Raw genomic sequence first — 15080 nt, forward strand, 5'->3', positions numbered from 1 at the left:
CCTTCTTTCCTTCTCCCTCTTTCCTTCCTTCCTTCCTTCCTTCCTTCCTTCCTTCCTTCCTTCCTTCCTTCCTTTTTCTTTCTTTTTCTTTCGTTCGTTCGTTCGTTCATTGTAGCAGGCAGCTTAATCTTGTTTAACCAACCCTTGAGATTTGTAGAACATATTGTTTCTTCAAAAGTGCTTTCTCTAAAACAGGATTTGAAGAGTGTGAAAAAAGTACAGGTGAACTGCTACTTACAAATGAAGAAAATGTAAACTCCACAGATGCAGACCAAAATATTCAGGGAAAGTATAACCAAAAGACACCTACAGAACTCTCCACCCCAAATCAACAGAATATACATTCTTCTCAGCACCACATCACACTTATTCCAAAACTGACCACATAGTTGGAAGTAAAGCACTCCTCAGCAAATATAAAAGAACAGAAATTATAACAAACTGTCTCTCAGACCACAGTGCAATCAAACTAGAACTCAGGATTAAGAAACTCACTCAAAACCGCTCAAGTACATGGAAACTGAACAACCTGCTCCTGAATGACTACTGGGTACATAACAAAATGAAGGCAGAAATAAAGATGTTCTTTGAAACTAGTGAGAACAAAGACACATCATACCAGAATCTCTGGGACACATTTAAAGCAGTGTGTAGAGGGAAATTGATAGCACTAAATGCCCACGGGAGAAAGCAGGAAAGATCTAAAATTGATACCCTAACATCACAATTAAAAGAACTAGAGAAACAAGAGCAAACACATTCAAAAGCTAGCAGAAGGCAAGAAATAACTAAGATCAGAGCAGAAGTGAAGGAGATAGAGACACAAAAGACTCTTCAAAAAAAAAATCAATGAATCCAGGAGCTGTTTTTTTGAAAAGATCAACAAAAGTGATAGACCACTAGCAAGACTAATAAAGAAGAAAAGAGAGAAGAATCAAGTAGACGCAATAAAAAATGATAAAGGGGATATCACCACCAATCCCACAGAAATACAAACTACCATCAGAGAATACTGTAAACATCTCTACGCAAATAAATTAGAAAATATAGAAGAAATGGATAAATTCTTGGACACATACACCCTCCCAAGACTAAACCAGGAAGAAATTGAATCTCTGGATAGACCAATAACAAGTTCTGAAATTGAGGCAATAATTAATAGCTTACCAACCAAAAAAAGTCCAGGACCAGATGGATTCACAGCCAAATTCTACCAGAGGTACAAGGAGGAGCTGGTACCATTCCTTCTGAAACTATTCCAATCAATAGAAAGAGAAAGAATCCTCCCTAACTCATTTTATGAGGCCAACATCATCCTGATACCAAAACCTGGCAGAGACACAACAAAAAAAGAGAATTTTAGCCCAATATCCCTGATGAACATTGATACAAAAATCCTCAATAAAATACTGGCAAACCGAAACCAGCAGCATGTCAAAAAGTTTATCCACCATGGTCAAGTGGGCTTCATCCCTGGGATGCAAAGCTGGTTCAACATACGCAAATCAATAAACATAATCCAGCATATAAACAGAACCAAAGACAAAAACCACATGATTATCTCAATAGATGCAGAAAATACCTTTGACAAAATTCAACAGCCCTTCATGCTAAAAACTCTCAATAAATTTGGTATTGATGGAACGTATCTCAAAATAATAAGAGCTATTTATGACAAACCCACAGCCAATATCATACTGAATGGGCAAAAACTGGAAGCATTCCCCTTGAAAACTGGCACAAGACAGGGATGCCCTCTCTCACCACTCCTATTCAACATAGTGTTGCAGGTTCTGGCCAAGGCAATCAGGCAGGAGAAAGAAATAAAGGGTATTCAATTAGGAAATGAGGAAGTCAAATTGTCCCTGTTTGCAGATGACATGATTGTATGTTTAGAAAACCCCATCATCTCAGTCCAAAATCTCCTTAAGCTGATAAGCAACTTCAGCAAAGTCTCAGAATACAAAATCAATGTGCAAAAATCACAAGCATTCTTATACACCAATAACAGACAAGCAGAGAGCCAAATAATGAGCGAACTCCCATTCACCATTGCTTCGAAGAGAATAAAATACCTAGGAATCCAACTTACAAGGGATGTGAAGGACCTCTTCAAGGAGAACTACAAACCACGGCTCAAAAAAATAAAAGAGGACACAAATGGAAGAACATTCCATGCTCGTGGATAGAAGAATCAATATCGTGAAAATGGCCATACTGCCCAAGGTAATTTATAGATTCAGTGCCATCCCCATGAAGCTACCTATGGCTTTCATCACAGAATTGGAAAAAAACTACTTTAAAGTTCATACGGAACCAAAAAAGAGCCCACATTGCTGAGTCATCCTAAGTCAAAAGAACAAAGCTGGAGGCATCACGCTACCTGACTTCAAACCATACTACAAGGCTACAGTAACCAAAACAGCATGGTGCTGCTACCAATACAGAGATATAGACCGATGGAACAGAACAGAGCCCTCAGAAATAATACCACACATCTACAACCATCTGATCTTTGACAAACCTGACAGAAACAAGAAATGGGGAAAGGATTCCCTATTTAATAAATGGTGCTAGGAAAACTGGCTAGCCATATGTAGAAAGCTGAAACTGGATCCCTTCCTTATACCATATACAAAAATTAATTCAAGATGGATTAAAGACTTAAATGTTAGACCTAAAACCATGAAAACCCTAGAAGAAAACCTTGGCAATACCATTCAGGACATAGGCATTGTCAAGGACTTCATGTCTAAAACACCAAAAGCAATGGCAACAAAAGCCAGAATTGACAAATGGGATCTAATTAAACTAAAGAGCTTCTGCACAGCAAAAGAAACTACCATCAGAGTGAACAGGCAGCCTACAGAATGGGAAAAAAATTTTGCAATCTACTCATCTGACGAAGGGCTAATATCCAAAATCTATAAAGAACTCAAACAAATTTACAAGAAAAAAATAACCCCTTCAAAAAGTGGGCAAAGGATATAAACAGACACTTCTCAAAAGAAGACATTTATGCAGCCAACAGACACATGAAAAAATGCTCATGATCACTGGCCATCAGAGAAATGCAAATCAAAACCACGATGAGATACCATCTCACACCAGTTAGAATGGCGATCATTAAAAAGTCAGGAAGCAACAAGTGCTGGAGAGGATGTGGAGAAATAGGAACGCTTTTACGCTGTTGGTGGGACTGTAAACTAGTTCAACCATTGTGGAAGACAGTGTGGCGATTCCTCAAGGATCTAGAACTAGAAATACCATTTGACCCAGCCATCCCATTACTGGGTATATACCCAAAGGATTATAAATCATGCTGCTATAAAGACACATGCACACATATGTTTATTGCAGCACTATTCACAATAGCAAAGAGTTGGAACCAACCCATATGTCCATCAATGATAGACTGGATTAAGAAAATGTGGCACATATACACCATGGAATACTATGCAGCCATGAAAAAGGACAAGTTCATGTCCTTTGTTAGGGACATGGATGCAGCTGGAAACCATCATTCTCAGCAAACTATTGCAAGGACAAAAACACCAAACACTGCCTGTTCTCACTTATAGGTGGGAATTGAACAATGAGAACCCTTGGACACAGGAAGGGGAACATCACACACCATCAGACACCAGGAAGGGGGAGGGGGGAGGGATAGCATTAGGAGATATACCTAATGTAAATGACGAGTTAATGGGTGCAGCACACCAACATAGTACATGTATACATATGTAACAAACCTGTACATTGTACACATGTACCCTAGAACTTAAAGTATATTAATAATAATAAAAAACTTATAGGTCATTTGCGAAAAGTGATAGATTTTAGAAAATAAAGTATTTATAATTTTAGAAGTCAGATAAGTTTTTAGTAATATTTGTGTACAACAGAAGTTGGTAGCCACATTTCAGACACCATACCTCTTGTTTCACCCAGAAATAGTGAAAACATCAAAAGTTCAATATTTCTACTAGATACCTTTTACAAGGCGGTATTATTAAATGACAAATAATTTATATGGAAGCTATTTATATTACTAGTAGATTGCTAACCCCTTCCGTGTTTAAAATAAATGAGAAACAAGAAAATAGAAATAAATGAACATCTGCACAAATAGCTTTTGAATGCATAACAAGGCAAATGAAATAAAAATGCAAAGTCATTAAAGATGTAGTCCTTTTATTTTGAAGAATTAGAAATTATTACTTTTTGCTTATAGTATAAAATAACATTTTATGAAAAATTACTTTTATTAATGGAATGATAAGAAATTCATAAGCCTTAAGGTTGGTGATATAATAAAACATAATTGAATAATGACTGACTGCTCAGTGTTTGATCTCTTCTTTCAGAAATAGTAGAAGAATAGTCTCTGTTTATTTCAGTTTCCTCATATACTCAAATGTAGAAATAGATTACATTCTTTAAATAATAATTTATTCTTAAATCAGGCCATGGGGAAGGGGAAAGAGAATGTAAAAATGTGCTTACCAAGCATGGTAAATGGTTTTGAATATCAAAGCTAGTTCGGATGAGGCCCTTAGTGCTCAATGGCTCTGTCATGCAGGTTTCATAATTTGATCTAAGACCTACAGAGTGTAGGAAAATGACACCTTACATTTGTGATTGTTTACAGAAAAGGAGATACAACTGAAAACTGGTTTAACAATGCATGGGGATGAGCTGGTAATTGGTTTCAAAGAAGCATCCAGGAAGTAAAAAGGCTAGATTAAAGCTTTTTGACTGGGTCATGGATGAACAAAAAAGAAGTTAGCTGGTAATTTGCAAGCTGCCAGTCTAATGGTGAGACTCAGCTGTTAGATGCCTCTATGTAAGACCTTCTTAGTGTCACAAATCAGAAGTGGAATGATAATAAATCAGAAGTTACAGGGATAAGCCAGCATTGTTCACAGACTTTCCCCACCCTTGTTTAAATGGAACTCATTTTTATCCAGAATTGTACTTAACACTTTTTGTTTGCTTTTACACTAAAAGTAATCCAGAATAGTAAAGTGCATAGGATACCTATTAACAAAGTGAGTGTTGGACCTATTTTGTTGTTTCATATAAGTGGCAGATAAAACTTCCAAAAGGATCTTTATCTGATAAGCTGTATAATTAAACAGAAGGATTAGCCAACTAAACTCTCTGATGGCATAGCCCTCAATGCGATTTGAAAATAGCATTAAATTTAAATTAACAGAGCAGAATTATATTACACACACTGAAATAATCTTATTTCATCCAGCTTTCAATTTTGTGTATGAAATGTCTAACTACAAGACTTAGTATTTTCTCTCGGCTAGCTCACTAGTCATCAAAATTCTATTATTTTTTATTTCGTCAGCATCAACACAGGCTCACATTGCTGTTGAATTTTGAATGTTGCCATGCAAGCCAACTTTTGTAGACCTGAGTTTTGTTTCTTCCTGTAGGTTGATGAGGTAATGCTGACTCTGAAACAGGCCTTCAGTACGGCGGCTGCCCTGCAGAGTGCCAAGACGCAGATTAAACTGTGCGAGGCCTGCCCGATGCACTCTTTGCATAAGCTCTGTGAAAGGATTGAAGGTACAGTTTTATGTGGCCTTGGCAAAAGAGAAGTTTGCTTTGGCACTTGGGAAATGAGAAAGTCCCTGTTGTCATTGAATAGTTCTTTGTTTCAGTATGAAACAAGGACCCGAAGAATCATTTCTCATGTTCACTCAAATGAGTGTGCTGTCAATCTCTGCTAGGTGCTTCACACACTCTCTCTCTCTGTGTCTCTCTCTCATTTCTAAAGGCAAACTCAAGAAGGTATTTGTATTTCCCACAGTTTTTAGGACTGCTAAGTACATGGTGGGAACTGACCAAATATTTGCTGAATGAATGAAGAGAGACAAAACCATCACAGACTGTCAAGTGATTATTTAATATTTCCCTTTTTCTCCCTTATTTGATGATGAGTTCCTGTTCTAAAAATGTAGAACTTTAATGAAGCCTGCTTGGCTTTTGAAGTACATTTGTCAATGACAGAGATAATAGAGGTGATAATATAAAGCAGTTTTTAAAAAAATATGTTCTGAGGAGGAGTGAAGGGCATGAGAAAGAGATGATCCTATGACTCAACCTCATTTCATTATCTCTTACTAACAACAACATGAAAAAGCTTGAAAACTACTATACAACACAAAAAACACAATTTAATAAACACTAGTGAAATGTCTACTCTGGACCAGGCAATGTGCTAGGCACTGGGAGATACAGAAATGATTGAGACATGGACTAATCCCAAGAAGCTTACAGTCTAGAGTGGGAGACAGGTATATTAGCAAATAAATGCAATTCATTATGACAGGTGTTATAATACATGGGAAGAGTGCAAATTATTAATAAACATAGCAGAGGTTGGTCTAGACACTGTAAATGCACATCATGATTTCTGTTCAGTAGGCGGCAGAATCATAGGCACAGGGCAGAATGAATGATGAGTAACAGTATTCATTGAATATTTACACAACTGTATGATCAAACACAGATTTTTTTTTTTTTGGTTGATTGGTTGGTTGTTTTGAGGCACAGCCTTGCTCTCTTGCCCAGGCTGGAGTACAGTGATGTGATTACAACTCACTGCAGCCTCTACCTACCAGCTTCAAGCAATCCTCCTGCCTCAGCATTCCAAGTAATTGGGACTACAGATGTGTGCCACCACACCCGGCTAATTTTTAAAAAAATTTTTTGTAGAGATGGAGTCTCACTATGTTGCCCAGCCTGGTACCAAATTCTTGGTCTCAAGCAATCCTCCCACCTTGGCCTCCCAAAGTGCTGGGATTACAAGCATGAGCCACTGTGCCCAGCCAAAGACTGTTTCAATGTAATAGGCTTAAACAATTAGAATTATAATTTTGCAGAATGTACATTATTTTCAAACACATAAAGCATTTACAAAAATGGAACATTCTTAGCTGTGTGGTAAAGGAAGCATGTAAATCTGTGTGTCGGGGGGTACCAGTTACTCAGGAGATGGTGTTGGATCAATTTGCCATCCAAAAGGGCAAAGATTGCTTATATTCATCCTGCTTAGTAATACATGCTAGACAGATCAAAGTCCTCAGTGTAAACAAACAAAATATTAAAACTATTAAAAGAAAACAAGAAGATTATTCTTATTTCTTGAAGGGAGATTTATTAAGACACAGAAATTCAAGAACAATCAGAAGAAGACACTGACATATTTGACTTTATGAAAATTTAAAGTGTTTACATAACAGTAAATGTTTGGGAGTTATATGACCAGTAACAAACAAGGAGATAGCAGATTGGAATCCAGAATTTGTAAGAACTTTAACCTATAAGAAAAAGATTAAACCACACAGTAGGAAATTGTATAAGTCATACTGAAAAATACTTCTCAGAAAAGGAAATGAAAAGTTCCAAGAATGGAAATGTAAGGATGCTGAACCTTACTGGATGTCAGAGAAATGAAAATGGAAACAATAAGATACTCATCAGGTTAACTGTTGGAGAAATTGTATAGTTGTGTAATATGTTTGTGTAATACTGATGGGAGTGGAGATTGCTACAGCCATTTTGGGGGGACAGTTAATATAAACTCGTTAACCTAACATTGCACATACTCTGTTATCTAGAAGTTCCATGTCTTGATAAGAAAAACTCTTATATAAAAGTACAGAAGGTGACGTTTAAAAGGTTTTGTTATTTGTAAATGATGGAAAATTGGAAATGATCTAGATGTCGATCAATGGGATAATTAGTAGTATATTCACATAATGAAGCAATTAATAGGAATGAATTGGAACTATATGTCAACATGGATGCATCTTAAAATTGTATTATTGAGTGAAAAAATAATTTGCTTAACAACATATATAGCATATATTTGTATATATGGAAAAAAACATAGTATAATGCCGTAAATTTTTTTTCAAAAACTTTTATCTACACTCTGTCACTTTCAGGAAGACAGTGTGGCAATTCCTCAAGGATCTAGAGCCAGAAATACCATTTGACCCAGCAATCCCATTACTGGGTATATACCCAAAGGATTATAAATCATTCTGTTCTAAAAACACATGCACACGTATGTTTGTTGCAGCACTATCCACACTAGCAAAGACTTGGAACCAACCCAAATGTCCATCAATGATAGACCAGATAAAGCAAAAACAGCACATATACACCATGGAATACTATGCAGCCATAAAAAAGGATGAGTTCGTGTCCTTTGCAGGGACATGGATGAGGCTGGAAACCATCATTCTCAGCAAACTAACACAGGAACAGAAAACCAAACACTGCATGTTCTCACTCATAAGTGGGAACTGAACATTGAGAACACACAGACACAGGGAGGGGAACATCACATGCCGGGGCCTGTCGAGGAGTGGGGGTCTAGGGGAGGGAGAGCATTAGGAGAAATACCTAATGTAGATGACGGGTTGATGGGTGCAGCAAACCACCATGGCACGATGTATACCTTTGTAACAAGCCTGCATATTCTGCACATGTATCCCAGAACTTAGTATATGAAAAAACACAAAATTTTGATCTACTTTTAGATTTACAGAAGAGTTGCAGAGAGTTTCCAAATATTCCTTACCCCATTGTTTATAAGTAATATTTTCCTTCTTAAATTGTATTTTTCAAACCATACACTGTAAAATAAATTAGTTCTATGTAGGCAAAGTTATAAACATAGGAGTAAAGAAACAACTTTATATTTCTGTTTTTAAAATTATTTAAACAGACTCTAGGTGTGTTTTAAAATATATTTTCTATTACAAAACAGAAGTTTTAAGTTCTCATAAAAGTAGTCAGTCTTTGTCAGAAGCTGGCTCTAAACCTATAGGGGAGCTATCACTTACACAAAGGACTCGGTGTAGATATATAGCTGGATCTTCATTTTCTGGAGCCTGATGTTTTTATAGTTTTAGATATCTTTTTTTTTGTATTTTCATAGAGATGGGGTTTCACCATGTTGCCCAGGCTGGTCTCAAACTCCTGAGCTCAGGCAATCTGCCTGCCTTGGCCTCCCAAAGTGCTAGGATTATAGGCGTGAGCCACCGTGCCCGGCCAGTTTTAGATACCTTTTTAAAGAAAAAAGAAAAGTAATAAACAATTAAGAATTCAGAATTATTAGGGCCCTTCCCAAAATCTCGAAGGGACTCTGATACTTGAGCTTTATGCACTGCAAGGCATGCATGTATCTGAAGGGAGTGAAAAGAAGCACTTGTGAGTCACTCGGGGTTGTTTTCCTAAGGCCTTCGATCACACTGTCTGATAGGATTTGTTCCTTCCTGCTTTTTATGTTGGGGAAAGATAGCAGTAAGACAGCACAGTACTCTGATGTTAAGAGTAAGGACAAAAGTAGTCACAGTAAGGCAGATCCTCTGTAGGCCTCTCCATGTGCGAGGCACTATTGTGTTTCGCATGTATTAGCCCATTCCATCCATATGAAAAAATGGAATCTCATTTACACAGGAAGCAGCTGAGACACTGAGACCCGTAGTGGGGTAGTAACTGCTGTATTCACGTTGCTTGGAAGGGGCAGAGCCAGGATTTGGACTTGCACAATTGGTTTCCAAAGCACCTTGATACCTTCTGTCTAGGAGAGTATCCAAAGGCAGGGACCCTCAGGGCCTGGAAGCCCTGGTATCTGTGCATTTTCCGAAGAGTTACTAAGAGTTACTTAGAATTCACAAACTGTGAATTCTAAGTTTGTTTTATGCTTAGGTACAAAGTACAGAGCTTGAAGAAGGATCACATTTAGATAAACAAATTAATAAAAGTATCGTTAGTGAGAAAGATATTTTAAAGTACCATATAATCGTATTTTATTTCGCTCATTCAGAATTGGAGTATTCTGGTCAATACATTTGGCTGCATTGAGTTCTATTTTTAATGACAAAAATAAGATAAAAATAGAGTAGATAAGTATGTGTATGTGAGCCTTCACCGTCTGTCCTTGTGTTCACTCTTACTGTTTATCCCAGGAGGAACAGAGTCAGCCATCTCTGTGGACCAAAGTGAATTGAGGAGGTGGCATCAAAGGGGAACACTATTTCCCAAGGACCAGACCTCAGAATGTGAACCTGAAAAGTGATGCTGAGTATCATGGAGATAGAGTGATTATCCTAATGTTGGTTTCCTACATTAACATGCATAGTGGATAATATACATGCTTTCAATATCAGTCATTCACTAGTCAGTGATTCCAGCTGCTGAGAGAAAGGAAGTCCAATCAGCCAATCAGATTCATGGAAGAGGGAGCATGTATAGTTTGAAAGAAATAAAACTCCAGCCAATTCCAATTCTTTAACTAAAACAGAGGACTAAAGAAACTTCCTAGTTACATACTTCAAATAACTACCTTCATTTTTCTTTTCCTCTTTTCAATCTTTTATCTTCCATGTTAAGTCGCCTGAGTAATAAACAACACGAAACAAAACAAAAACAATCATGTGAATCATTATAATATATTGTCTAAGCCTCTGAAGGAGACTTTCCCAGCAAATAATAAATTGTGATAGCGGCCGGGTGCAGTGGCTAATGCCTGTAATCCCAGCACTTTGGGAGGCCGAGGCAGGTGGATGACCTGAGGTCAGGAGTTCAGGCCCAGCCTGGCCAAAATGATGAAACTCTGTGTCTACTAAAAATACAAAAATTAGCTGGGCATGGTGGTGGGCACCTGTAATCCCAGCTACTTGGGAGGCTGAGGCATGAGAATCACTTGAACCCAGGAGGCAGAGGTTGCAGTGAGCTGAGATCGCACCATTGCACTCCAGCCTGGGTGACAAGAGTGAAACTCTGTCTCAAAAAATAAAATAAAATAAGATAAGATAAGATAAAATAAAATAAAATAAAATAAAATAAAATAAAAAAATAAAGTCAGGTGCTGTGGTTCATGTCTTTAATCCCAGCACTTTGGGAGGCTGAGGCGGGCTGATCACCTGAGGTCGGGAGTTGGAGACCAGCCTGACCAACATGGAGAAACACTGTCTTTACTAAAAATACAAAAGTATCTGGGCATGGTGGCGCATACCAGTAATCCCAGCTACTCAGAAGGCTAAGGTAGGAGAATTGCTTGAACCTGGAGGCGGAGGCGGAGGTTGCGGTGAGCCGAGATTGCGCCATTGCACTCCAGCCTGGGTAATAAGAGCGAAAATCCAACTCAAATAAATAAGATAAAATAAAATAAAATAAAACTGTGATAGTGAGTGGCATCATACCATCAAAATGAATTTAGTTTTCTGTCTGTGATCACCAAGACATGCACCAAATTTTGCTGTACATTGCACAAAGAAATGTGGAGCGGAGTTTTTGGAAACTTTTCCTCTAGTTCTCATTCAATACTGCACAGTGGTTTAAAGCATGCCTGGTGGCTGTGTGGCTGCAGGATGGCAGTACTGTATGCATTCTGGCAAGTGTGAAGTGAATTCTAGATCTTTTGAAACAATGTGTATTTTCAGGTGATCCTCCTGTGTACTATCTGTAGAGATCTTGTTAGTTATTTAATTTTAAAAAGTAGCTCAAATCTATTAAATGAGTTTACTTCAGTTGCCTGGCACCTCATATTTTCTTAGAAATGAATACAATGAGAAATATGCAAAATGTACTTATAGACTAATACATTATTTTTAAATTCTGTGATGCAACTTAGCAGAACAAATTATAAGTATTTTTGGCCAATTACTTTGTCTTATTCTTTGTAAATAAACACAAAGAATACATGGAAAACATTCAAATTAAGTCATAACGTCATGTAATGTATTTAGTTATAAACTGAGAAAGATAGCAAAGGCAGCCTTGTAATGATTTTAAAATGCTGGCCTACCTATAACGTTTATTAAATATTATATATACCCAGATATTCTCTTCATAATCAAAATATAGTAGCAATACTCTAAGTGGAACCTAACTGTCATGAAAATCTCTTTTTCTCTGAATCTTCTTTTAAAGAAATGAAGGAAGAGAAATCTGTTCTTTAAAGATGGATGGTCTGTTGAATTACTGCAATATGAATTAAATTTTCTTTTTTTAAAAAAATTTAAAAACAATCTTTTCATGAAAAAAGATTTTCCAAGGACTTAGTATAAATTATGTGTAAGAATGGGATAGGTTTATGAATATCATGATATAAAGAAGTAAATCATTTCTTGATAAAATAATAACATTGCAAGTTCACTAAATGCTAGTGCTATCCTTAAAACTTTATTCTCACAGAACAAGAGCTGCATCGGGGAAGAGATCTCTGGCTAAGCTGTAGTCTTGCCTTTTAAAATTATTACTTGTTCTTTCTTCTTTAAATGTCAAGTTGTAAGCTTCACATTTTTGGCCAAGGCTAGTCTTTAGCTGTTATTTCCATGTGAGGTCTTAGGTTAATGTTAAATCATCTGTGAGTTTCTACTGTGGCTGTTAGTGTAAAGTGGTTTCTGGTTGTGCTTAGTATTGCTTAGAAATTCATTGTTAGTAATTGTTGTTGTTGTTTTTTTGAGATGGATTTTCACTTTGTTGCCCAGGCTGGAGTGCAGTGGCTCGATCTTGGCTCACTGCAACCTCCACCTCCTGGGTTCAAGCGAGTCTCCTGCCTCAGCCTCCTGAGTAGCTGGGATTACAGGCTCCTGCCACCATGGCTGGCTAATTTTTGTATTTTTAGTAGAGACGGGATTTAAAAGAACTAGAATTTGCTTCATGCTTGTCAGAATGTACACAGTGCTGCCATACTGTGGCCACACTGTCACCAGACCTGTTTTAAACCACTGCAGTACTGAATTAGAACTAGAGGAAAGGTTTCTGAAAACTCTTTTCCACCTCCCCAAGTGTTGGGATTAAAGGCGCGAGCCACTGCACCTGGCCTGTTGTTAGTAATTTTAATGCCAAGACCACTACTGGGGCTGTTGATTTTGGTGGAGAGGTTTTTCATCTAGTTTCAATCATTTCAATGATCCAAGGTTTCTTGTAGGCAGGAACACGTCTCCTTGAAAAGATTTAAGTTCAGAGCCTGCTTGGGAAGAGGTGAAGTGTAATGCATTATCTGCCCCTGAATCTCTGCTGCTGGATCTCTGTTTAATACCTTCCCTTATCATTTTCCTTAGGTCTTTACCCCCCAAGAGCCAAGCTGGTAATACAGAGGCATCTCTCATCACTGACAGATAATGAGCAAGCTGACATCTTTGAAAGAGTTCAGGTAACATTATTTGTAGGTCTCATAAATAAGACATAAGGAATGAGAATTGAATCCTGTTTTATGCATTCCTGTTTTCATTCTGCTGCCTAGAGTTAAAGATGCATGACCTACAGTACCATTGGGTAGTATAGAATGCCGTTGTATTCTTGCTTCTGAGCTAAGTTAAAACTCTTAGCTTTGTTTACGTTTGTCTGCCAGACGGAATGAAAGGAGAGAAGCTGTGTTGCCATAGTGTTCTTTTGGTTTGTCTGTTGAACAGAAAATGAAGCCAGCCGGTGACCAGGAAGAAAATGAACTTGTGATCTTACACCTGAGGCAGATGTGTGAGGCCAGGCAGAAGACGCACGTGCACATTGGGGAAGGCCCTTCGGTGAGAAGATACTTCCTCCTTCGCCGACTTTTGTTGTTGTTTATGGATTTTCTTAATTCTTCCGTTTGTACTGTCAGGTTCTTTAGGGCTAAAGTCCTATCAGAGTTTCCTGTGATGCCCCCGCAGCATTTTGGTAGTTTTATAAGGACTTTTTTTTTTTTTTTAAGACAGAGTTTCACTCTTATTGCCCAGGCTGGAGTGCAATGGCACTATCTCGGCTCACCGCAACCTCCGCCTACCACGTTCAAGTGATTCTCCTGCCTCAGCTTCCCGGGTAGTTGGGACTACAGGCATGCGCCACCACACCCAGCTAATTTTGTATTTTTGGTAGAGACAGGGTTTCTCCATGTTGGTCAGCGTGCTCTTGAACTCCCGACTTCAGGTGATCTGCCTGCCTCAGCCTCCCAAAGTGCTGGGATTACAGGCGTGAGCCACCGTGCCCGGCCGTTTTATAGGGAATTTTAGCAGGCACTGACACATTGAGCTAACTAATGATGGTCTTAAAATGTAAAAGAATTTGTGGGTTTTGGTTTTAAAAAAGTATTAATAGTACATGTTCATGATTTAGAATGAATGTACATTATTTTTAGTTATATTAATCTATTATTTTATTTCCAATTCATATGAACATTTTATTTCATCAAAAGTGGAGATAGCCCAAATGGTGAAACACCAGTAATATCGTGTAAATGGTACCCTAGCTGCAAACTGAGGGTTGGTATTTTTGCGCATGTGGTTTAGAATTTATCCTCTGCTGCATATAGAAGAAGCAGGACTACCAGCAGTAACATCAAAGGGGATATTGAAATATTTAGTCTTGATAACATTAATTCAAGTTGTGTCTTTATTTCACTATATTCAAAACAAATCACATATCGTTAGTACATAGTCCTTCATTTAGTCACAGAAAAGCATTTCTTGAGAACTTTCTATGAGTTACACTATGTGATGGAAAAGGGTGACAAAAAAATCTGATGAATGAATCATGTGCCCTCCAGAGAACAGCTCAAATATTTGAAAGGGGAATGCAAACAGATCAATAGATACATAGAAAAAATTCAATAAGTGGCTTAAAAAAAGAATCTGTATCAATTTTAAGTTAAGTTTTGTATCGGGTATAAGGTGAGGTCCAGCTTCATTTTTTGCCATTGAGTATGATGTTAGATGTGAGTTTTTTTTGTATATGGCCTTTATCACTGTGAGGAATTTTTCTTCTATTCCTAGTTCAAGTATTTTTATCATGAGAGGGTATTGGACTTTGTCAAATGCTTTTACTGTATCAACTGTCATGGGAGTTTGTTGTGCAGATTTTAGCAACACTATTCACAATAGCAAAGACATGGAATCAACCTAAATGCCCATCAGTGATAGGCTGGATAAAGAATGTGATACATATACACCATGGAAAGTTAAAAACATGTGTATATTAAAGCACATTGTCAAGAGTATGAAAAAACACCTCACAGAGTGGGAGAAAATATCTACAAACCACTTATGTAATGAGGGTTTACT

General features: G+C 37.6%; 1 protein-coding gene across 7 annotated transcripts in view; it reads left to right on the plus strand.

Annotated features, from left to right (window-relative positions):
* Positions 1–15080, plus strand: part of LOC105481744 (TBC1 domain family member 4) — a 207971-nt gene that overhangs the window by 136239 nt on the left and 56652 nt on the right. For all 7 annotated transcript variants that reach the window (XR_011614721.1, XM_011741474.3, XM_011741475.3 and 4 more), the window contains exons 5-7: positions 5451–5583; positions 13107–13198; positions 13458–13568. Coding sequence is in view for 6 of the 7 variants with exons in the window: in XM_011741474.3 (XP_011739776.2) it covers positions 5451–5583; positions 13107–13198; positions 13458–13568 (336 nt within the window). In the remaining variant the exon portion in view is untranslated. The remainder of the gene's footprint in view (positions 1–5450; positions 5584–13106; positions 13199–13457; positions 13569–15080) is intronic.

The sequence above is a fragment of the Macaca nemestrina genome, chromosome 16 (assembly GCF_043159975.1).
Source record: "Macaca nemestrina isolate mMacNem1 chromosome 16, mMacNem.hap1, whole genome shotgun sequence".
Lineage (NCBI taxonomy): Eukaryota > Metazoa > Chordata > Mammalia > Primates > Cercopithecidae > Macaca > Macaca nemestrina.